Source organism: Xenopus tropicalis, chromosome 1, assembly GCF_000004195.4.
Source record: "Xenopus tropicalis strain Nigerian chromosome 1, UCB_Xtro_10.0, whole genome shotgun sequence".
Taxonomy (NCBI): domain Eukaryota; kingdom Metazoa; phylum Chordata; class Amphibia; order Anura; family Pipidae; genus Xenopus; species Xenopus tropicalis.
Window position 1 is genome coordinate 159181391 of NC_030677.2, and position 26421 is coordinate 159207811.

Here is a 26421-nt window from a genome sequence, read left to right on the forward strand (position 1 = left end):
ATTGATAATAATGATAGTATTAAGTATACACATAATTAATATGCAGCAACTTTCATTTCTTATTTATTCCACCCACAATAACATAGCCTACTTGCCAGACATGACAGTATGCACAATTGATTATTTCTGATACCAATATAAACACAGAACATTTAGTTCTGTAAAGATTTGTAAGATTGGAAAAAGATGTAGGAGCAATGTTATATATCCATCTATCCATCAGATGTATATATATATTTTTATCATTTCAAACCTCCGTTGAACATTATAAATGTTAAACGATTGGTGGTCAGGGGAAGTTACCCAGGTGCAAATTTGCCCAGTGATAGTAACGGAGCCCATAACTAGTATTGGAATACCTCTAAGAACACAAGCACTGCAAGCAGGCAATGGTAGCTTGTCACATTATATCACAGCTATTTTTTCAGAAAGGGAGAATAAATTGAATACTCTGTTGACAAAGTAAGGCAACTAAGTCATTAATGCTACTATAAATACATATTTCTGAAGCATTCATGCTAAGCAGTCACATTTGAAAATTAATGATTAGATAGGGCGCTATTAAATATTAGCCTAGCAGACAAAAAACAATTGTTTTGCATTTATTACACATTTTCCCTTAATTTTTCATAAGAAAAACCAATATCAATGTCAACGGAGGAGAATTATTAAATCAGAGCACAGAGTGAAGTAAATGTCTTCAGCATCTTTTTTTTTTTTTAGTGAAGTCATGGCATATTTGAAGCCTAGCACACAGAGAAGCCAAACTGACATGTTAAAATTTGCTGCTAGTCTAATCATTAATAGTAACCAACCAGCAAGAAGTATTTACTGGTCACCTGTTTACAAGTAAACATCTTATTGGTAACTGTGTGTTAGTGAATCTGGGGGGGATATACAGATAACTAGCAGTATGAAACTACTGCCCAGCTTGCATATATTGAGGCAGAAATTGCTATTTCTTTTACAGGCAACACTGAGATTTACAACTCTAGAACCCCCATTTTCAGGTAAGATAGTGTGTGTGTAAACACCCCCCCCCCCCACACACACACACACATACATACATACATACAAATACACACACACACACACACATGGAGAGTTGTCATTACCACTAGTAAATTAATCTGCTGTGTGAAAGAAGTACATTATGCACTCCACTAAAAGCCACCAAAAAAAACTGGAAACACAGCTAAATAAGATTCATAAGAAAATAATACAAATTGCCCATAAAACAGATCTGAATTCAACATTATAGAACATAGAATGAAATCAAAGAATCATAACTTTGGAAGATACAGGAGATTGGCCTTGGGCTTCAGATTACAAAGCCAAATGTTCCCCAAAGAAATGAAATATTGGTTTCATTTTTTTTTAATGTTAGGGAAAATGTTAGTTCATATTCCTATTTCTATAGTGTCAAGTTTCACCTTTACAACGATTTATCCCCTGTTACTGGCCATAGCAAGGATCCTATGTAAGTCAGAGATGATACTGTTGTTGGATAATGAAATGATATACATATAAATGAAGCTGGAGAAGACACAGTATAGCTGCAGCTCATATGCCTAGCGACACCTGAGGCCTCTATCCCACTCAGTTTTCAAAGATCAGATACATAGCTATCAAGAAAGTACAACCTCCCTACATACAGTAACTAACAAGAAATCCCCAAATAGGAGCACGTCAAAAAACAGAAAATTAAATAGAAACAACAACAGTGACAAAGCTGCAAAGACAACAAACATTTGCTTCAGTTGTGAATCCCTTGTTGCTTAGTGTAATAAAGTCTTATTGTATCTGAGCCCATGATCTAGAGCTTTGACATTATGAATTAATAGATAATGAAGATAAAGGTAATGGACATCCAATGAAGTGATGTTACCGTTACTGGATTCCTCCACCTCCCCCCCAAAAGTTCAACTGGATAGTGACTAGAAAGCAAATGGATTCTGTACATAAAGCTTGCTCTGGCGCACAAAGTGCCACAGGCACTACTTATTGGAGCTGTATTTCAAACTAGAGCTCAAAATTCGGCTCCAATAAATTTCACATGTAGGATTTTCTGTGTCAAAGCAAGTGTCAATTTCCTTTAATTAGTTTATAGTGGGTGCCCCTAAAATGTCAAGGCCAGCCAGGTCAATAAATAATATGTTTTTCCTTAAAATACTTGGTGTATCATCTGATTTGATAGCAAGAATGGCAAATAATTTTTTTTACAAATTATCTGTTCTGTATTTGAAAATACAATATTTCGTGGCAGCAGAGCATGTAGTGTGCATAAGAAATGCTTTATGTTCTTAAAGTTCTTAACGTCCACAAACACAGCATGACTGAAAACATACTGAAAACTGCGGTGAGGTGTTACATCAAATTTCCAACATCCACCATGTACCTTAGCTAATAGCAAATAAGGGGCCAATTCACTAAAGGTCGATAACGCTTATTGCATGGTTTTTTGCGTTAAAAAGCACGCAATAAATAAGTACCGATTCATCAAAATCATTTCACATGCGTTAATCCGCATATCGCATGCGCAAAAACAAACGCATCATCGCTAAGCGTGATTTCTAACGCATTGCGTTAATTAGTGAATAGAAATAGTACTAACACATGATTCACAAAAGCATATGAAGCGTTAAATGTGCAAAATATCATATTAATCTGTGCAAATATTAACACACTTGGGGTAGGCGGTACTTAAAGAAAATTGTGATAAATGTTCGTGAGCTTTTGGCAACACAACATGGAGTTTGCAGTCTGATTTTTTTAAGTTTGTGTTGGTTCTAGAGTGATGCATCCTGCAGTTTTCAGGTAAATGGTAATTTTCTGATCAGTAGTTTTCTGAAAGTAAGGGTTACGTGCGTAATATCGTGCGCTAAATATCACATGTGGCAAAATATATTGCACGCGACAGGAAATAACACACGCGACGGGAAATAACGCAAGAAAATTGCTCATCACGAGTTAAATAACGCAAGCAAAATCGCTTCTTAATTACGGCAAGTGTCCTTTTAGTGAATCGAGCGTTAAGTCGCAAAAAATAAGAAGCGATAACATTTTTTAACACAAGCTATAAATATCGCTCGTTTTATCGACCTTTAGTGAATCAGCCCCTATATGTGAAGCCCCTTTTGTATTTTGTGGTTACTGGCCCTTAAAAACTTGGACTCCTTTTTATGGACATTTCACATTTTAAAGCTGATATTGTCCTCATACAAAAGAAACATGACGATTCCAGAAAAGTTGACGATATCATTAACCTCTAAAAAACAGAAATTGTGGCTATTGGGTTACGAAAAGACCTTTTATTTTCAAACAGAAAAAAAGATACACATTGAACTGACCAAGTATACCAGCTAAATAAAAAAGCAGAGCTATGAAAAATATTTTAAAGAGTGAATTAAAGAGACCATGTGACAAATCTAGAAAACAATGACTGACTTGCAAATTTGTGGTCTTTAGAATAAAATGGTTTTTGACTGGTCAAAGCTAGAAAACAATGTTTGCAAACAACCTATAGGAAATCATGGGACCCATGAACCCCCTCTGGCCTCTTCTTGCAGGCCTCCTGATTCCCTGGGTCACCACACATTGGAAGGGTCTGCATGTGAACTACAAAGCTAATACTATGGTATTGTATTAAGATATAAAATGAGTATTGTTATATTGGCAAATGTTTATTGAATAATATTGGTCAAAAATAAATTAACCAAGCAATCTTTGGAAAATCAGTTTCCAACTGTCACTGTCACAAACAATAAACAAAGAAAATGAACAAATGAATCCATGTAAATAATACTGACCATCTCCCAGAAAACTGGTTTAATGAGAATATGGTAAGCTTGGAAATCCCTTGGGACAGTGACAGCTATGTATAACAGGTGATTGGAAATGAATGGAGACCTATGGAAAGGGAAATATCCCTTGGTCTACAGCGACTACTACTGGATAGTGTTTCATCCTTGTTAGGGGATGTTTACAAGCAAACATTGAGGGGCTAGGGCCTGGTTGTCATGGAGGGCAAATGGATATAACTTGAAGCCCTTCCACTTGGATTAGCAGCAGAAGAAGAAAGAAAGAAGCAAGGAATATGTGATGTATCTGGAAGAAACAACTCTAAAGAAGAAGTTAATCTCAAGCGCATTTAACATAGACTGTGAGCATGCTTTCCATCTCAGAAAGCAGGAGAGCTTGGGTAGAGTAGGTTGCGCTCACGTCTAGGGGAGGGAGAAGGTTCGTGCATGTGCAGTAACTTTCGCGGCACCATGTTGGAATGATTTAAATAACCAACATGGCGGCCCCAATAGAAGAAATATAGCGTTAGACTGCAGGCAAAATACAGGATATCCAGGAAAAAAAGTAAGCGATCTGCTACAGGGACATGAGGCCTTTCTGTTTAGGGGGTTGAACTTTACACCCTTTCCTTTCTCCTTTAAGAATAGCTGCACAGACATCACACCTTATACATGCACACAAAGACAGTAGGATAGTATAGTTAGAATATATTTATTAGAAGCATTGTATGCTGGATGCTTCTCTTACTATAGGATTCATAGTAACTGTAATAATATTGTGTGATTGTACTAACCAATCGTAGTAATTAAACTTCTACATTCACAAGATAGTCATTGATATGTTACCACAGGTTGATAGAATATATGTGTTATTAAACAAAGCCTGACAGGTTAAAGTCGCTAACTCGGTACTTAGGGGGTTTATATACATACATACATATATATAGTTGTTCAGGGTCAAGGAAAGCCTGACAAGTTAGAGTCAATAACCCAGTATTTAGGGGGGCTTTTTACAATTATATTGGCTATTTAAAAGAACAAAAAAAATATTTAATGTAGTGTTAAACAGTGTCCTAAGAAATATTGAGAACTCCTTGGATAAATTTTCCTCAGATAAGAAATTCCTTCAGTTACATTCTTGTCTTTGGCTGAGGCACCACAGACAACACAATCAAGCAAAATGAGAATTTCATCATCACCGAGGGGGAATCAAATACTGAGGATGAATATAAATCATGCCATAAAAAAATGTTGTCATTAAAAGACCATAAAATATTTGTATATGAGACAAAAACTATTCACAAAAAATATAAATGAGGGAAATATTCATTGAAAAAGCCCCACACACTGCACTGGGACAAATCATTTAAAAAAGTTACTTTATGTACTGTCAGGTATCATTAAAATCATGATTACATGCAAAAATTCAGACAGGAAAATAACAATACATACATGGTATTTATATACACACAATCTCAATAAATAAAGTTCATCCTTAACAATTCAGAACATTTAATAAAGCATGGTATTCTTAATTAATACAATCTCTGTATCTATTGAAAAAATATCTTTCCCCTAATGTAAAGATAATTTGTGAACATTCAAGAACACTTGAACGACAGCAGCCAGCAGCATTAAATGATGGTATGAACATTGCACTTAATTAATGGTGATATATTGTTAATGGTCAGGATGGATGGTATTAATTAAGAATTTTTGGTATATCAATTTCATGTATATAGTAGTGATTATCTGACCTGAATTTTCACACAGAATAGTATTTTTAATACAATGTGAGAAAAACTATAGTAACCGTATGGAGGTAGGGCTGGGTCCCCATACATCCCACCCTCCCGCAGTGGCAGAACTTTGTCTTCTTATGGGAGCCAACATGTTTATTGTCAGCAGCTGCCTAGCAACCAGCTGAATACCAATCTCAGGGCTGCAGGAAGCTGCAAAGCAGCTTGGGAGCCTCCAGAAGGAAGTAAGAGCTGAAAAGCCTGGCAGTGAATGCCAGGAAAGTAGGTTCCAGATCAGGTAGGTGAATATGGGCCTAGAGAGATAACAGTCCCTACCAGAAGCAATCCTTTCGAACAGGCTGGTATAGGGAAGGAATATCCTGTACTTAGAGAGAAAAAGAGAATCCTGACTGGAGTAACAACCACCTGCAGGAGAACCCCCTATGGTATATAAAGGGGCTGGTTGTAACACTGCATTTCTGCAAGTGCTGAACTCACCCTATGATTCATTGTAGACTATTAAACTATATTAACTTTGGAGTGAGTATTGGAGTGAGTATTATCTTTTGAGAGTGGGCTAAAGGAGTGCTTGACTATTTACAGAGGCTGCATTCCTGGACAGAATGAAAGAATTTCATTCTTTTTGCACTGATGGAGTCAGGCAGAGAGTCCATTATTGAAAGTTTGCTAGGAGTGTTTACTGTATTAGTCTCTTCTTTTATTTTAAAAAAAAAAAAATAGTTATTAAGTTTATCAAAGACTGTATCTGTGTTATTATTGTTCCTAGTTGAACCCCAATAGGTGCATTCCCAGATGCCACTAGATGAGGTCTCTCCCCACACCACCCCAGAGTGACTCAGGTTTGCCTGCTGCCAACAGAGAAGCATCTCATGTGGAGTGTAGAGTAGCAGAAAGGGGGTTGACAGGGTTCCTAAGTGGATGTACCTAGAAGAAAAACTATGTATGTTTATATAAGAAACAAATTTGATTAAGACCCCTATTGTCTGGGAAGATGTTTTAATGCATAGCAGCTCCATGTTCTGTTGGAAGAAAAGAGGCTACAAAATAACAATCCTACCACTGAATCAATCCTCAAATGTTTCATCAACTGCAGTTGGTGCAAGTAGCAATAGTTGGTCATTATATGAGTTGGAAATCAGTCAAAGGGATGTTGTAGCATTACAGGAGCCAAAAGCTACAGCCAGCAAAAGTAGATTTTACCATGCCCAATTAATATTAAATTGCTCTATTTCCTTATGTAGTAATTGCCAACTAGTATGGTTTGCATGTTTTAGTAACATATTGTAACCCTTTCTTGGCAGTCTCACTTATTTTGGGCTGTATACTTGGTTAAACAGGAAATTTGGTCCCCTTTTCAGATAAAAGCTACTGGGAAATGGGATTTAAGCGCAGTTCCTCCACGTAGTGGACACTGAGGAGCACACCTCAAGGGGTTTTCCACTAGGAAAATAATCACACAACGTTTGCAGCAAATATCAACTTTATATAACTGGGTGTAAAGATAAAATAGTTATAACATGCAACAGTATTGAACCCTGCTTTGGAAACCTGTGTGGGTTTAGCCACTACTGGCTCAGTCTCTCTGAGGACACAGTCCCACACTCCACTCCTGGAGGAAATACCCTTTCCCAGTTCAGTCCTGGCAAATTCCCTTCCCCAGAGCTCTTTCAGTTTCCCCAGGTAGCGCTACCTGCCCCAAAGTACCTCTCCCTTTGTAATAGGCAGTTGCTCCCATATAGCAGGCCCCCGAGAAACACCTGTCCTCACACAGGGGACACACACAGGAGACTCTATACCTTTTCCTCACATGGATCACTCACTGGGGATCTGCAGGGGAAAAAGAATGTAAGCGCAGTCTAGGAGATCTCTCTTTACAGGCTGGCACTCAGTAGAGATCCCATCAGCCGTCACAGTCACTGCTTGCAAGATGGTCTTTGTATCAACTCTGGAAAAACAACAGGGGCTTCCTTTATAAGCTGCTGGGCCTGCCCCTGATTTTTGGCTCCAAACCTAGGCACACCTTTCTCTCCAAACAATGCACTGGGGCATCCAGCCAATCGGGTTTCTCAGACTGTCACAGAGAAACAGGGGAAAGAGTTCTCTGATCCCCTACAACAGTGCTGTCCAACTGGCGGCCCCCCCCCCCCCTCTGTGTGGCCAACCACCTGTCTGGCTGCTTTGATGGCTTACTCTTGTGTAAGCTTTAAATGGTATCAGTACTGTGATTAACTGCTCCCCCTGCATGGTTCTCACCTCAGATTCAGGCTGTAATTTAAAAATGTTTAAAAATGTAATCCCCTGTGTTGTTCACACCTTTTAGTTTCTGCACTGTTCACCCCCTGCAGTGTTCACACCTCAGGCTCAGGCTGTAATCACCCCCATTGTTCCCCTGTTCACACCTCAGGAGCAGTAGAAACCCACAAATAATCCCTGCACACTACAAAAAGAACATATACTGAGGTGGTACTGCAATTATAAAGTTTTTTAATATATAGTTATTGTGCAGACTGTAGGAGCAGTGCCAGCATTGTGTCACTGTAGGCTGCCTGTGTGTGCCATACACACAGGCATCATAGGGCAAGCAGAGTATGGCACACAGAGGCAGGGTAGGGAAGGCAGAGTATGGCACACACAGGCAGAGTATGGCACACACAGGCAGAGTATGGCACACACAGGCCAAGTATGGCACAAACCAGCCAAGAATGGCAAACACAGTGAAAGTATGGCACACGCAGGCAGGGTAGGGAAGGCAGAGTATGGAACACACAGGCAGGGTAGGGCAGGCAGAGTATGGCACACACAGGCCAAGTATGGCACAAACCAGCCAAGAATGGCAAACACAGTGAAAGTATGGCACACGCAGGCAGGGTAGGGAAGGCAGAGTATGGAACACACAGGCAGGGTAGGGCAGGCAGAGTATGGCACACACAGGCCAAGTATGGCGCAAACCAGCCAAGTATGGCACACAGGCAGGCAGAGTATGGCAGGTTTTTGCTGTACTACAACCATTAATATGGGTATGGTCATGTGATAACATGGGTGTGGTTTCAAGTGGGTGCGGTTTCAAAAAGGGGAGTGGTAAAAACTGTCTTCCATTATCGGCCCTCCACCATGCAGGTCAGAAAAATTCCGGCCCTCGGTACAACAGAAGTTGGACAGCACTGCCCTACAATATTAATTAGGGTTGGGCTGTTATTTAGTTTGTGATTAAGGGGACAGTGCCCCTTAGATTTCTCAGTTGCAGGCTCAGGAGCAATACTAGATCCATCAACCTTAAAGTGAAATTCATGGTTGTGCTGCTAAGATAAATCTGTCCCCTTAAGTTAGTGTCTTAGAGGGCATTGAATTTCCTCTAAAGCCTTATAATATTACCTAAAAACTGCAAGCACAGCTAAAACAGGTGTCACTAGGGCTCCTAGGTCTCTATAGAAAATGCAATATAATATAAATGCAATATAATGTGCTAAGATTCCTGCTGCAAGAATTAATTTGTTACAAAATGATGATAACCATGTTTAAAACTCTTATACATAGTTCTATAGTAACTAATAATTCCCACATAACTTATAGTTGATCCAGATCAAGACAAAAATACATACTGTACATACATAAATAGTAGGTATTTCCAATTTGCCACAGAAAAGGAAAGAACATTTTTCCTTGACAATGAGGAACTTGTACCAGTCCCAGGATCAATGTACTATGAAATATAACATCAGTAACCTCATCATTTTCTCTTTTTTTTTTTTGAAAAGGCAACCTTGAAACTGTTAATTGAATATGCCAATATTCGAAATTCTCAGAAATAAAGTTTCACAAAAAAAAATTAGTTGTCAATAAATGGATTGGTAAAACATAAGGATACAGTGTCTGACAGTAATGATTTAGGGTGCACTTATGTGTTATCAAGTGATCAATAACAGAATGACAATATACTATTAAAGGCAAAAGGCAATATATTTTTCTAACAGAAGGAGTGCGGGGGTTCATGGAACTCCTAAATAGATGACATCAGAAATGACAAAGTGATTTCTAACGATTCAGTTAAGCACATTTTCAAGTAATATTTTCATTTGAATCAACTCACTCATTTCTGTCCTCCGTTGCTTGTAAAAACAAAACACAAAGACAAAGCCACTAGTACCTAAACAAAAAAATAGACTTGTACATTCCTCTTTAAACAATACTGTTTCAAAAACACAATCATTGCAGCTTTGAGACTTTCTTAAGAACATCTCTTTAAACAGATAAAAACAATAAGACAACATTGGGGTGATTTAATCCAGGCTCTTGGTGCGGTGTCAGTGTATAGACTGAAATTAAACAATGAATTCAATGCAAACATCCAAAGCATGTAGGAAAAGGGGCACAGAAGGCAAGTTATGACCCCACTTTTATTTTCATGCTACAGATCTTTCTGCAGCATGGATTCTAAGGCACAAAGCTATTTGGTTCTTTTCTCAACTAAAATAAAGCAGCAAAATATATTTGTCAGTGAGATTATATTTGCCACACACAAACTACAAAAGATATATCTAAAAATAATAATAATATTTTCAGATCTATAAAGAAATAAAGGAATATTTTAATAAAATAGAAAGGGAAGTTAGAGAACAAACTTCATGTTGGGTTGAAAAACGTGAAGTCACTGAATGACATTTTTGTTGGAGGGGGGGTTGGACCGTTCCATTTTGTAGGGGGGAGTTGGACCATGCCAGTTTGATGGGGGGGTTGGACCGTACCATTTTGTTTGAGGGTGGGTTGGACCGTACCACTTTAGGGGGACAGGCGGGTGATAATGATTCAGTTTCATGACCTCCTGTAACTAAAGATCAGATCGTACCATTCACTTTACTTTCCCCTCCAGACTCACCTTGGCATCAAACCAATAAAATTATAGGTGAAAATATAGGTGAAATATGATTGGCTGTTGGTGGCTCTGCTCACTTTTCAAAAGTAAAACTGCAGTTCCCTATTGACCAACTGTGAAAAGTTTGGGGACCCTGGGGTTAATACTGTGAGAATGGCAGCAGGTTGAATTTCCCCATTGAAAGTCAATATGTAAAATCTGATTGGCTGTTGGTGGCTCCACCCACTTCTTCTAACCTTGAACCACAGTTACCTGGTGCCTAACTCTGCAAAGTTTGGGGACCCTGATGTTATTTCTGTGAGAATGGCAGCAGGTTGAATTTCTGCCAAGTCAATAGGTAAAATCTGATTGGCTGTTCACAGCTCCGCCCATTTTTGGGCATCCAACAATCATCATATTTTCATTCAAGCTGACCCCATGACTATGTGATTCAAGTTTGGGGAGTGTAGCCTCAAAGCTGTAACATTGGCAGCAGTTTTAATTTCCCCATAAAAGGGGTCAAGGGGTGAAATTTGATTGGCTGTTGTTGGGCCCTCCCATTTTGGGGTCATCCAACAAATGTCGCTGTTTCATTCGGAGTGGCCTCATTATTATGTTAGTCAAGTTTGGGGGATGTAGCTTCAAAGCTGTAAGTATGGCAGCAGTTTGAAAATCTTCCCTGTCAATGGAAAAAAGGGGGTGTTTGGAGCGGCGCCACAAAAAAGACGGGGGGCGGGATCGCTTAGAAAAGCACAAGCAACCTGCTCCGCTATAGGTCGAAGAAGTGTGGAGAGTTTGGGTGTTGTATCTCTAAAACTGTAGGAGGAGTAGCATTTAGAATATGGGGGGTGCTAAGAAGAAGAACAGTAGGTTGGGTTTTTCAACCCAACATAATGATATGGTTTCATGACAGCCTCTGTAACAAAAGATCAGACGTAGCATTTTGGCAGACGGGGGAGGGGCGGGTATGGACCGTATCATTTTGTTGGAGAGTGGGGGTCGGACCATACCACTTTGTCAGAGGGGGGGTCGGACCGTACCATTTTGTTGGATGGGGGGCAGACTGTACCATTTTGTTGAAGGGGGGGTCGGACCATACCATTTTGTTGAGGGGGGACAGACCGTACCATTTGTTGAGGGGGGACGGACCGTACCATTTTTTGGAGGGGGGGTTTGGACCATACCATATTTGGAGGGGGGGTCGGACCATACCTTTTTTTGGAGGGGGGGCCCATACCATTTTTTTGGGGGGGGGGCGGACCATACCATTTTTGGAGGGGGGGGTTGGACCATACCATTTTTTGAGGGGGGGGGTCGGACCATACCATTTTTTAAGGGGGGGGGGTCGGACCATACCATTTTGTCGGAGGGGGGGTTGGACCATACCATATTTGGAGGGGGGGTCGGACCATACCTTTTTTTGGAGGGGGGGCCCATACCATTTTTTTTGGGGGGGGGGGGCGGACCATACCATTTTTGGAGGGGGGGTTGGACCATACCATTTTTTGAGGGGGGGGGTCGGACCATACCATTTTTTAAGGGGGGTGTCGGACCATACCATTTTGTAGGAGGGGGGGTCGGACCATACCATTTTGTCGGAGGGGGGGTTGGACCATACCATTTTATCGAAAGGGGGGTCGGACCGTACCAATTTTTTTGGAGGAGGGTCGGACCATACCATTTTATCGAAAGGGGGGACGGACCGTACCAATTTTTTGGAGGGGGGTCAGACCATACCATTTTGTTGGATAGGGGGTGGACTGTACCATTTTGTTGTAGGGGGGTCGGACCATACCATTTTGTCTTGGGGGGGTCGGACCGTACCTTTTTTTGGAGAAAGGGGTCGGACCATACCATATTTTTGGAGGGGGGGCAGACCATTTAGTCGGAGTGGGGGACAGACCATACCATTTAGTCGGAGGGGGGATCGGACCGTACAATTTCTTTGGGGGTGGGGTCGGACCATACCATTTTGTTGGAGGGGTGGGGGGTCGGACCGTACCATTTTGTCGGAGATGGGGTTGGACCGTACCATTTTGTTGAAGAGGGGGGTCGGACCATACCATATTTTTGGAGGGGGGGGCGGACCATACCATTTAGTTGGAGGGGGGGCCGGACCGTACCATTTTTTGGGGGGGGGGTCAGACCGTACCAATCTTTTTTGGAGGGGGGGTCGGACCATACCATTTTGTTGGAGGGGGGTCGGACCATACCATTTTGAGGGATTGGGGGTCAGACCGTACCATTTTGTCGGAGGGGGGGTCGGGCCATACCATTTTGTAGGAGGGGGGGTTGGACCATACCATTTTGTTTAAGGGGGGGTCGGACCATGCGATTTTTTTGGAGGGGGTTGTTGAGTTTGGGTGTTGTACCCAAGAAGAAAAAGTGGAAGAATAACCTGAAATCGAAGAACAGCAAGTTGGGTTTTTCAACCCAACATAATTACACATTTATCAGTGCAGATCACAATGCAGGTTGAATGCATTCTTTGCTATGGGTTCTTAACTTGAATACTCTTCCAACCTAAGACTGCATGACTTATTGTTATTGTTCACCAGGCCACCATTCCCATGTTTAACTGTTTCTCTGACCCACAATGTGCAGGCTCCTGAGCAGTCACCCACAGCTCTGGAGAAAAGGGATCAAAGTGAAAATTGTTGTTTTTATAAAAGTGGGCTCTATATCAACATGTAATTGCTGATGCAGGACTGTGTTTTGCACATCTCTGGAAGGTTAGTGAACCGATGTTCTGCAAATTACAAGGTGAAAACAGGGTTTTACAAAGGGAATGTTTTGTGTTGTAAGCTGTTTCCTACTCATTATAAAAGGATGTTATCTGAGACTTGTTTGTTTATTAATGACCTGGAGGGGGACATAGAAAGTAATGTTTCTATTTTTGCTACTAAATTGTGCAAAACTATAAATTCAATGCAGGATGCTGCCACTTTGCAGAGCAATTTGACAAAATTGGAAAACTGGGCAGCAAAATGGAAAATGAGGTTCAATGTTGAAAAGTGCAAATTTATGCACTTTAGTAGAAATGTGAGGTATACACTAAATGGTAGTGTGTTGGGGGTATCCTCAAAAATATATGAAGTCCTGTCATAGCTCCTTAAGCCATCAATAGGTACTCCTCAACAGGTTACAGACCCTGTGCTGGCTGTACAACATTTCCAAATTCAAATACGAATGACCCTGAGAGTGTGTTGGGGGTTCCTTACTTGAAAAGGATCGGGGGTTTTGTAGATAGCAAGTTGTCTAATTCCAGGCAGTGTCATTTAGTGGCTACTAAAGCAGATAAAGTGCTGTCTTGTATAAAAAAGGGCATTGACTCAAGGGATGAAAACATAATTTTGCCTCTTTTGGTCTCTGGTAAGGCTTCACCTTGAGTATGCAGTGCAGTTTTGGGCTCCATTCCTTAAAGGAGAAGGAAAGGCTAAGTCACTTGGGGGTGCCAAAATATTAGGCACCCTCAAGTGACTTTAATCGCTTACCTTTTACCCCAGGCTGGTGCCCCTGTTAGGAGAAAACCGCACCAGCCTTGGGTAGCTGCAGCAAGCGCCTTCTTCCTTGTTCTTCTGCCGGCAAAATCCCTAGGCTGGCGCATGCACAGTAGAATGAGTAGAATAGAGCTACCCAGTACTGGTACAGTTCTCTCCTAACAGGGGCACCAGCCTGGGGTAGAGGGTAAGCTATTAAAGTCACTTGAGGTGCCTAACATTTTGGCATTTTTGGACAATCTGAAAGATTACAGGGGTCATTTACAGATACAATGGAAAAAATTCTGTTATAATTTGAATTTTCTTCTACGGACTATTCTTTTCAGAATATGATATGGCTAGCTATCATACATGATCTCCTATAGGGTTGTACATATATAATCCTGTCATAAGTAGCCCAACACAATATCCACCCAACAATTTGGACGTAACTACTCTGCTCTGGGCACCACTGCAAAAAAAAAATCTCCAAAGGGCCCTCTGCCCTGACACATCCCCCCTGCCCCTCACATATAAATCCCTGTTACTCGCCTGCTCTCCTACCTCGGAGCTGGTGTGGAGTGGGTATTTATATATAAAATGGAGGAAGCAGACCACATGGTCCGGACCCCCCAGGCTGCCCTCCCCCCATGACCTTCTTCCTCTATTGTTATGCCACTGATTACATTTATCCAAAATATGTAAGTTAGGAGAGCACTACTCAACAGGTGCTAGAATTAGATAATTTATTATATAATAAGCAATAGACAAAGGTTGTTTTTCTTGCATTTAAGTAGGAAAGCTGCTAAATACCATTTATTTCACTTTTCTTTCAGCTTTTTTTTTTTTAAAGACCATCCAGCAAGCTCATTTCCTTTTACTTTGCACACTAAATATAAAATGGCACATTTATATGCATAATTTAGCCAGCACATTAGGTTTTTTTTTTCAAGCACTTTTCAAATTTTCTCTTCTTTTTTTTCAAAATCATACAGCTCAAAACAAACAAATGGCTCCTTGAAAAGCTAATTTGGATGTGCGCTTTTGCTGTACATTCAGAGTTCTGAGAACTCTGGGGTTGCTAGGTTGCAAAATTTCAATATAATGATGAATATATACTGTAATTTACATATTAAAAAGCAAGCCATCAAGCACAAGGTGCAGGGTGAAAATTACCATATAAATATGTAAGTGAAAAAAGGTTTATTAAATAAAATAATCTATGCTTTTCTTGGTGATATAATAGGTCTCTATATACCACCGAGTCTTTATTTAGACCCATAATATTTCACTACTTGGTCTAATTGTGAATGGTATTAGGAATAAAAACAGTCATAAAGCAGCTTTGTAGCAAAGTCTGATTGCAAACTATGTAATTTACCCAGAAAACATGTAAGGTATACTGCCTTCCCTTGCCTTCAGTCTGGCGCAGAGCTACTTATTACATGGAGCTGCATTTGAGTAGAGATATAGCGAACTGTTCGCCGGCGAACTAATTTGCGCGAACATTGGGTGTTCGCGAGTTCGCAAGTTTGCGAACTTTTCGCGTATGTTCGCAATTTGGGTTCGCGTGGCATTTTTCCGCTGCGTTTTTTCTCGGCCTAAAAACGCTGCACAAGCCACACATGGCGTTTTTCAGCAAATCCCGTTTCCATGGTGCTAAGAGTGCGAAATAGCAAAAAACGTTGCGTATTTCCGCTAGGTCTGCCAGCTGCCTTTGCGGTTTTACGCAACGATGTGTCAACAAAGTATTTTTCAGAGAAATTTTTGCCCTTGATCCCCCTCCTGCATGCCACTGTCCAGGTCGTGGCACCCTTTAAACAACTTTAAAATCAGTTTTCTGGCCAGAAATGGCTTTTCTAGGTTTTAAAGTTTGCCTTCCCATTGAAGTCTATGGGGTTCGCAAAGTTCGCGAATATTCACACTTTTTGGCGTAAGTTCGCGAACGCGTTCGTGAACTTTTTTTTGAGGTTCGCTACATCCCTACATTTGAGGTCCTGTAGTGCACATATAACATTGGTAACTGGGAACAGAAATCTCTAAAAAGCTCAATCCCATTGATGTAATAACGCTCAGATGCACTGCCTTGGTTGTTTGTATTGCAAACAATATGCTGCAATAAGAATTGCATTTATATGATTAGGGCATGCATCTGCTCATATTTATATTGACTGCTCTGGTTCTGGTTAAACAAGGGTTCCTATCTATTAGATAGGCACTACACTTTTTCAATTACACTAGTTTAGTGCTACCTACAGTAAGTTTTCCAGTTAGTGGGCCAGTTATCCAAAAGAACAAATCAGAGAAGTATGATCTCTAACAAATTCACTTCACCATCTCAATAGTCTGCTACTTTTTTTAAAAATTGCTCTACTGTATTACAGTAATTTTCTAACTGGAAATATAAAATATTAGCTTTTTCTTCTAAATAAAAGAAGAAAAAAAGAATACATTATCATACAGAGACCTGTAACTGGACATTAATATTACACCCAAAAAATCTGCGCTAAATTATTTACAAAAAGAAGGCAACAAAAGAAAGAATACAGTTTCCTTTGCACATACTGTAAATCATCTGTGTATTTCCATATAAATGTACCTATTCAAAATCAACAAATTTTTACACTAATGGAATTTATAACAATGGGACAAAAGGTTTAATAAAACCACTTATTTAAAAAGCAGAAAAGTTCTTCATAAGTTTTTCAACAATGGTAAATGTTATTCTAGTTTTTACTCTTTATCGCAGCTAAACCATAGTGAACTTTATTATTACAGCTTTATAAATATGCACATTTTTACACTACAAATTTTGGTTTAAAACTAAGGGAATGTAGACTACAATTGTAGACCATGTTTAAAAAAATGTTATACAGGTATGGGATCCCTTATCTGGAAACTCGTTATCCAGAAAGCTCTAAATTACCGAAAGCCTGTCCCCCACAGACTCCATTTTAATCAAATAATTCAGAATTTTAAAACGGATTCTCTGTAGTAATAAAACAGTACCTTGTAATTGATCCCAACTAAGATACAGTATAAAAAATCCTTATTGGACGTAAAACAATCCTATTGGGTTTAAATAATGTTTTATTGTTTTTTAGTAGACTTAAGGTATGGAAATCCAAATTACAGAAAGACCCCTTATATGGAATACTCTTGGTCCCGAGAATTCTGGATAACGGGTCCCATACCTGTATATAAAATCTGCTATTTATTTAATGCCGACACATTTACGCGTGTCCTTTACAGAGATTGTTCATCATTCACATAGGTCCCTGCCCAACTCACTTGGAAGGCAGTCATTTTCTTATTCTGGAATAAAAAGGTCATTGCTGCAGGTAACATGGATATGCTTTGCACAAACAGGTTTGGGGATTTATGTTAATTAGCCATTCATAAGGGACATTTTATACCCCAACCTATAGTCTTTACTGAGGTTGTATATATCCTCATTTCAGCTTAGTTAATGCATTTCATGATGCCATATATGTTTATGTCTTAGAGAAAAAGTACATCCTGTAAATCATATATATTTTTTAGGTTGATTATGATGACCTTTGCTATTTTGTCTATGCAAGTGAGTTTAGGAGTTGTGGTGCTGGGCCTTCATTCTGCTGTGAAGGGAGGTAAGGACTAGGCTTGCCACCTTTTCTTGAAATACTAGCCGTTGGATCAGGGAAGTGGGAGGCTAAAATGAGGCAGGGCAATGATGTCACAGGGCAGGGAAATGGGCGGAGTGGATGGGTTGGACAGGGAAATGGGCACAGTATAGGTTTCTCTGTACTTATAAGTAGTAATCCTTTAGCGGAGAAGGCCAGGGACGAGAAGGATTAGTAGGGTAAATTGCTGGTAAATTTGTAATTCTGGCCCCCGGCCTAGCTGGTGATTTACTGGCTGGGCCATTCACATACTGGCCAGGGGGTAACCCTAAGAAAGCGTTATTCTTATAATTTTTTTTAAAGCCCCTCCTATTTCTATTAATTTTGCCTTCTAGAATAAGTGAGAAATTTCTATTCTTTTGGTTACAAAGGCACACAGACCACCATGTACAGTGCAATTAGTGCTGCATCATACTCTTTCTCTGTGGAGAAACTTCTGGTTCACATTGATTGCGCTGGGAACACAGACGGTGGATGTAAAGGGCAGTTGGCACCGAGCTTATTATACCTATCCTGTGGTGCTTTGCATGGCAAAAAGGGTCACATTTGACCCTTTGCATTCCTTAAATGTAATTATATCTCTCCCTGTTGTGTATTTCAATTTAGATATGAACTTAATGATAGTGGCATAATATAAGATGAAATTACACATTATTTAAATAAAATTAAATAGACCTAATTGGTCTTTTTATTGTGGGTGAATGTGTAAATGTGTTAAATCTCTTAGGTCCAAATTGCTTAAAATCATTGCCCATTAGTCTAATTTCTCCTACCCTGAGTTCTAAACACTTTAACTGCTTTAATCCTATGGGAAAAGCCATTGCTTAAGAGGAAAAGTAAAATCTTCTAACTAATGCACTTGTCCCATTAGATTTATACTCTACGGTGGATAAACCCTATTTACATTTCTCAGAACTTACAAGTCATGTGAAGAAATCTCATTAAGGATTTAAAACATTAACAAGATACTCTTTTCACAGGAAAAAGTCAAATTAATATCACCTAATTAAACAAGGTAGCTGGCAGTGAACAGGAAGGAAGCATCATAATGAAAATATGCAGCTCAATTGCCATTTAAAAAATAAAGTAGCACATGCAGGAGAAAATGAAATGATTTAGAGATACAAAGGAAGCACGCTGAATGTTACAGAACGTAAGGGCAGCCAAGTGATTTTAAATTAAAAGGGCTATCAACATTTCTATTATCGATCAATGTTTTAGTTATGTATAGGATTATTTAGCACTACTGGCAAACTTTTGCCTGGGCCTATGTAACCCATTGCAGCTATCCCTTAGTAACTAGCACTTGGTTGCCCTAGGTTATAATATTTCAGTGAAACGGCCATGTTACTATATAACGCACATTTTAATATAATAATCTTTAATTGTATTGCTTTTGTTATTGCTATTTAGTTTGTGATAATTTTATTAATGAGACACTGAGTGTTATTGAATTTGAATTAGGTTCAAAGGATTTGGACGAATCTCATCCCATTTTGCAATATTTGGATTTGTTTGCTCTTTTATTCATCTAGTCCAAACCCTTCATTTCATGTCATTTGATAATTTTTGTGTAGCTTGGTATTCAGCCAAATGTTTTCTGGTGATGTAGTGGGGCAGACTGCATTTTAACTGCACTTTAGCAGTCTGCTCTAGTGATGGGCGAAATTTTCATCATTTTCAGTGATGGATTCACGGTGAAAGGGGTGACAAAACTTATTGCGCTAAAAAATTGTCACCCGCGTAAAAAACTATTTTGCACATGTCAAAAAAATTGTCAAAACATATCATTTCACAAATGTTTTGACATTTTGCAAATCTTGAAAAAGATTCACAAATTTATCAGCAAAGCAAAATGGGACAGATTCGCACATCACTAGTCCCCTCTCCTAAGCACTCCTTACTACAGGTTACGTGTCAACAGTTTGTACAAAGCAGGGTAGACATACAATTATTCTGAGGATGGCAGAACAACCTGGAGTAAGCTGGGCCTTCTAAGCAGCCAGAGACACAGGGGAAGCCTGAGTTTGGTATTTAGACAGACCCAAGAGAGAGGCAGGTCATCCAGTGATGCAATGAAAACGGTACCTCTGCTTATCTTGGACAGAAGGAGAGGCTAGGAGCTCTAACAACATGTTAAGGGAATAATCTATAGCCTACCATGCTGCTAATTCTCCATGAGTGACTATTGCCACTGTTGAATGCCTTCAGTGAGATGGCCACTTAGAGTGTCCCAGTAAGTAAGCTAGCACTGAAAGGACATTATCAGAACTTCAAGCATGTGAGCCATGCATGTTAATGCTACTAGGACTGGTTTTGTTTTTGTACTTTCTTCAAAGAAACAGCAAATTTGTTCCAAAAAAAAGTACTTTGGATAAGGTGTTGCCTGTGGGTTAATAAGGTTTCCTGGGAAGAGATATTTGTTCTAAATATATTGAACTATGCCTATATATTCCTTATCCTGAATTATTAAATTGACTGTTAATTTGTATCTGTGTTACTGTGGCAAGTAAGCCTGTGCTGGTAGACCTCATGTGTTGGTGTTGTATTGTTTTATTAAATCCCTGTTTGCACACGCTTATAAAAGTTTACTGGTGCCATCATATATATAGTTGTCATTCTTTCTATTGATTGTGAGTTTTAGCCCAAGCAACCCCATTAGTTGAAGGCATTGTGCCTTTATATTGGAGTGTAATCCTGCTAATAATGAGATTCTAACAAGGCAATATGGAATTTATTTCTAATGCATAATTGCCATCCCCAGGGCTCATGGATGAAGCTTTGTTCTCTGCACCAAAAGTTAGTAGGTTGCTTGTTATTCTCAGTGGGAGAAACTCAAATAATGGTGCTCCAGCTCTTAAAATATAGCAGTTTGGCCAGAATTAAGTGCCATCCCCAGGACATATACTCTTTAACAGGAAAGGGTTACAATGAACTAATTATATGACTCAGTCCAAGAATTAAGGATTTAGATTTTCTTTTTATACAGTACATGTTTTCTATTCTGGTGATGGGTTTATCAAAAGTTATGGATGGATCCACCTAAAACCTCATTCATATTCCAGTAAGCCTTACCATTTTTGAGGTTCACTATTCTGGACTGCCTTGTACATTTTGCTTCATAGTAAATGAAAAATAAACAGTTAAGATATAGTGTAATATACATACAGCACTCTAAACTGTGTGCAATTATTTGGACATAAAAAACATCACAAATATGACGCCTAATTTATAAATTGCAGGACCCTGCCCTCACATATTGTGCCCCGATTTACAACAAGATTACCTCACTTACTGGGGGGATGCAATACTTTAAGTACACTTCAACACACATTCTTTCCAAAATCAGAAACTTTTAGCTATCACCCTTTTAAAAGTTTAACCACTTTCCCTGCCGCAAAAATCCTATTAGACTGGTCTTTTTGCTCCCCAGGCATCATTTTCTGGTGTCTCTTGATATCCCTGACAAAGAAGGAACTGCAGGCACTTAACTTTTTGCATAGCCAAACCTGAGAACTTCAGGAAGGAGAATATGATGTGTTCAGAATTAGAATAAGTTCTCTAATAAATTATGAAGTGGTTACAAATTACATCCTATCAAAATGGTTCAGGCTATTACCAGAATGCGGGCAGTGACAAGGAAAATGGAAAAGAACAGATTACTTAGTAGGCCAGTCCAGTCACTTCTATGTCTTGGAGGGTAAAAGTACCTTTGGCCTAGCGCATAGTTATAGTTTTCTGTAATAGCTGATTATGTAGGAAGAAGGACTGCCTCAGTGATTAACAATCTGACTTAAGGCCCCCATACACGGGCCGACTATAGCTGCCGATATCGGTCCCTTGGACCGATTCGGCAGCTAATCGGCCTGTGTATGGGCAGAACAGAGCGGCCTGGCCGACCGATATCTGGCCTGAAATTGGCCAGATCTCAATCGGGCAGGTTAGAAAATCCAGTCGGATCGGGGACCGCATCGGCTCGTTGATGCGGTCCCCGAACCGACTGCCCCATAACCTCAAATGTAATCCGATCGTTTGGCCCCAGGGTTATTTTTTTTTTTAAGTCCCTTGCTACCCGATATCGCCCACCCGTAGGTGGGGATATCGGGTGAAGATCCGCTCGCTTGGCGACATCGCCAAGCGAGCAGATCTTATAGTGTATGGGGACCTTAAGGGTTGGAAATCTGATTCAGCACCTCGAGACCTTAAGCAAATGATACTGTATTTTTGCATCCAGTAATGCAACTTGTAGAATCTATGGAAAGGAAATTGATGGAAATAGCACACAGCTTGTGCATAAGAAGAAAATTATATTCAAAGTGAGGAGGAGAAAAATGACTGCATCACATCTAAGGCATTACAAACTGAGACAGCTTGCCATTTCTTGGAGCAAATGATCTTCATTGCTTATGTCATACGGGGTAACAAATCCTAGCTATTCCATCTAAACTATTGGATGTAATAAGACAATGAATATTACTGCACTCATCTTGTTTTAAATTGTCATACTGCAACTTTTAAAAAAACACAGTTTTTTCTTAAAGTGACAATGAATCTCTGTGGAATAAAAGATTTTTATAGCAAAACACACTTCAAAATGAGTGGGGGGATAATAATAACCAATAAAATTTGCAAACTTGTTGGAAGTGGTTGCTAAACAGCTTCCGCATTCACAAAGCACATAAAATTCATACAAAGGCAAATGTGTTCACACAGAGGCATACATTTTTGCATTGCAAATAGTTTTTTTGTTACCAAATTTTATTACATTCCCCCCTAAGAGCCTTATCTCTGCCATACAACTAGCATTTACTCTTGAATGAAAAGAGACATCCATAATAATAAAGAAAAAGACAAAACACTTGCTCCAAGTCTAGCAACACATACCATATATACTCGAGTATAAGCCGATCCGAATAAGAGCCGAGGTACCTAATTTTACCTAAGAAAACTGGAAAAAATTTATTGACTTGAGTATAAGCCTGTGGTAGTGAGTATTTTTTAAATTCTATATCGTACTGTACTTTAGGGGGGAGATTTACAAAGACCCGAGCGTATTCTCATCGATTTTTTCACGCCCGCACGATTTTTCCGAGCATCCATGCGCAAAAATTCAGAAAGGCTCTGCCGCTGTTTGCAATGGTTCGGTATGAAAATTCCATGACTTTCGGATCGCCAATACGATATTATCGTGATTAATACGATTTTTTCATAAACATTTTCGTGATATTTGCAATCTTCAGAAATTTTCGTTTCCTAATCCGAATTTTTCCCATTCGGGATTCAAACTCGTGTTTTGATAAATCTGCCCCTAGGTGTGTAACTTTAAATTATGGAAATTAATAATAATTAACAGTATTCACTAATACTGGTAAATACTGTACTTAAAAACCCAATAAAGACATATTTTAAATACTGTACTTAGTACTGTACTAATTATAGGTAATTATTCATTGAAGTTAAACACACATGATATGTGTTTAACTTCAATCAATTATGATCAACTATAATTAGGATATATACATATCTATACATACCAGTAGCACTAGGACCATGGAAGTCGAGGCCTGGGTTTATCTGCAGGGGCACGTGACGTCACTATCGCCCAAGGCACTACTGCTGCGCGCAGAGGAGCGCGAACAGGCTGTGGGGTTGGCGGGGGTTGGCAAGGCTTTGCGGAGCAGGAACCAGCGGCGGGACCCCCTTTCCCAGGAGAGAAGCGGGCTAGGGGTAGGGGATGGGTTTTGCACAGAGCGGCTGGCTTCTTCCAGCGAGGAGAACCATCCGCCTTGTGTGTCCTAAAAACCGAGGGTGACTTTTTCAGCACATTTTGGGTGCTGAAAAACTCGGCTTATACTCGAGATATACGGTAACAATCACACCAATGTTTTATGCAACAGACCAGTAAAGGCTACCTGCTGTTTGGTTACTACAAGTTGGACTGTCGTATAAGTTGATGCTACAGGTCTGATTATTAAATTGTAATGCTAGTTGCACTGGTTTTAAAACTCAACCTCCAAACATTTTGAAAATGGAATTTTTTTGACCACACCCCCTAACTACCACTCCCATTTGACTAAATTTGGCACATTTCTGGGGGTTTTGGGGTCTTTGGGGTCAGTTTTGTTAAAAAAGCTGACATTGCCCTTTAAGCTGCAAGTCTCAGTTCCCCCAAGAGACCTGTTTAGTTTATTAATTACAATTGTATCTCAGTGCAGTTGAAGTTCATTAAGATTTCTGGGCTCTCTGCCAAAAGATACTTTTTAATTAAGTTTGAGAAACATTTGTATCTAAGTGCAGGTGAAGCTTGTTTAACTTTCTGGGCTCTCTGCCAAAAGCTACGTTTTAGCGTTCAATGCAGGAGATCAAAGGAAAATGAGAAACTTTTCAGTAAGAATCCGGGACTGAGGGCTGAGCTGTCAAAAGAGGTACTGTCCCGCGAAAATTGGGACAGTTGGGAGGTATGAAAACTGATGCATAGTAATTGAAATTATGCAGTATTACTGTATCTGTAGTAATTAATTACTAATCAGCCTTATATTGTGATATTTATATTCTATATATACAGTATATTGTGGGTGGGTCCCTAAGCTCGGTAACTGACAGCAGCACAGAACATGTGCAGTGAATCAGCAGAAAAGAAAATGGGGAGCTACTGGGGCATGTTTGGGGACACAGATCTTCCCTGCTAAAGGGCTGTGGTTGCCTTGGGCTGGTACAGAAGCCCAAAACATAATGTACAACATTTCTAGCCTAGTTCTTTATCTAAGCTTTAGTTCTCCTTTAATTAATAAAACAAACAAGAAACCTTTCTTAAGTTGTCTTATAGCTACAAACTGAAAATAAATGTACCCTACAAAATCATTTTAACATTCTCTGAGCAGAAATTTCTACATGTGACATTAATTTAAGGTGTGTTCCTTGAAAGAGAGACACCATTTAACATCATAAAAGTATACTTTACCTGAGTATGAACTGATCCAGTGTAGCATTGCTGGCAACTGTAACATAGACAATTAAAACTTCTCCTTGCTTTGCGGGTTTTGATGGTAACCAAAGAGCAACATGGCTATCCAACCTCAGCTCAGTTAACTGAGAACTTTCTGGCGTTCGATAGAGACTTATATTTCCAATCCTCTGTATATGTGACAGTGCATCTTCTGCTGGGTCTTTCCCTGGCCGAATCGCATTCCCTTTCCTGGCTTCCTCAGCTGTACACTCAGTTTTCTCTTCTTCAGATTGGATGGTGTAGTAAAGGTCCACAGGTATTCCCTCAGGAAGTTCTTGATTTCTTTTTCGACTTGTGATTACAGGAGGTGAAGTGAACCAGGAGGGCTGGAATTCCAGTTCTGCTACACAGAGTCCCAAAATCCCTTGCAGTCTGCAACTGCCTTTAACCTCTCTAGTTTCCCGAAATGCAAACAGTCTTAAACATGGAAGCTTTTCAGTGGCACTATAATTATCCCAGTCTCTACCTGCAATGTAAAATAAGACCTGGACTTTAGGTTTGTTGGGATACACCTTCTCATTAATAATGTATGCTTTGATTTTCCAATTAAAAGTAAATTTGTTGGGTCCAAAGGAATGGGTATTCAACAGAATGTCCTCTGTTATGTCTTGTTCTACAGAAAAAGGTCCATAGCTAGCATTTAATACAGGGGATTTCAGTGCTTTGTGAATAAAGAAGGATTCTACCCTAGATTGCAAACTAGAGTTCCTCATGAAATCCTGGTTGTTCTCCTTTAAAAGAAAGGCGGTTTCTGCACTGAGAATTCGATAATTGACAGGTAGATACGTCTGTAATGCCGAAAATCTCTGAAAATTGTCAGGGATGCCTCTTGATTTTGACACTAAGAAAAAAAAAACAATTAAAAAAATAAGTAAATGTAGAGAAATATAAAACATTGATACATTGATACAGAGATGTATTTACATATTTTCTTAAAGGAACAGTAACACAAAAAAATGCATTTAAATGAAATGTAATGCATTGTTGCTCTGCACTAAAAAAAAAGTTGTTTTTGCTACAGTAACACTATACTGTAGTTTATATAAATAAGTGGCTGTGTAGCCACGGGGGCAGCCATTCAAGCTGGAAAAAAGGAGAAATGGCACAGGTTACATAGCAGATAACAGATAAACTCTGTAGAATACAATAGTGTTTTATCTGTTATCTACTATGTGCCTGTGCTTTTTCTCCTTTGAATGGCTGCCCCAGTGGCTACACAGCAGCTTTGTCTATATCAACTATAGCAGTGTTTATGAGGCAAACACACCAATTTGTACCAGTGCTGGGCAGCAATACATTATACTGGAATGTATTAAAAGGAATCTTTTAATACTGTAATACTTTAATGCTGTTACTGTTCCTTTAAAGCAGAAACAATATCAAACTAAAGATGCTTAAAACAGCCCTAGAGTCAGATACTCATTTGATTTAAAGGAACAGTAACACTAAAAAATATAAAATGTTGTAAAATAATTAAAATATAATGTACTGTTGCCCTGCACTGGTAAAAGTTGTGTGTTTGCTTCAGAAAAAGACTATTGTAGTTAATAGAAATAGCTGTTGTGTAGACCCTGGGGCAGCCATTTAAATTGAAAAAAGGAGAAAAGGCACAGGTTACATAAGAAGATAACAGATACACTGTGTAGAATACAATGGGAATCTATGCTACTTATCTGTTATCTGCTTAGTAACCTGTGCCTTTTCTCCTTTTTTCAATTTAAATGGCTGCCCCCATGGCTACACAGCAGGGTATTTATATAAACTCTAGTAGTGTTTATAAGCAAACACACAAATTTTACCAGTGCAGGGCAATAGTATATAATATATTAATTATTTTTATACACTTTTATTGTTTGGTGTTACTG

At 39.3% G+C, this 26421-nt stretch overlaps 1 protein-coding gene across 1 annotated transcript in view; it reads right to left on the minus strand.

Annotated features, from left to right (window-relative positions):
* Nucleotides 1–25452, minus strand: part of tmem132c (transmembrane protein 132C) — a 184080-nt gene extending 158628 nt beyond the window's left edge. The window contains exon 1 of the mRNA XM_018090977.2: nt 24512–25452. Within this exon, the coding sequence (XP_017946466.2) occupies nt 24512–25452 (941 nt within the window). The remainder of the gene's footprint in view (nt 1–24511) is intronic.
* Between the last annotated feature and the right edge of the window lie 969 nt (nt 25453–26421).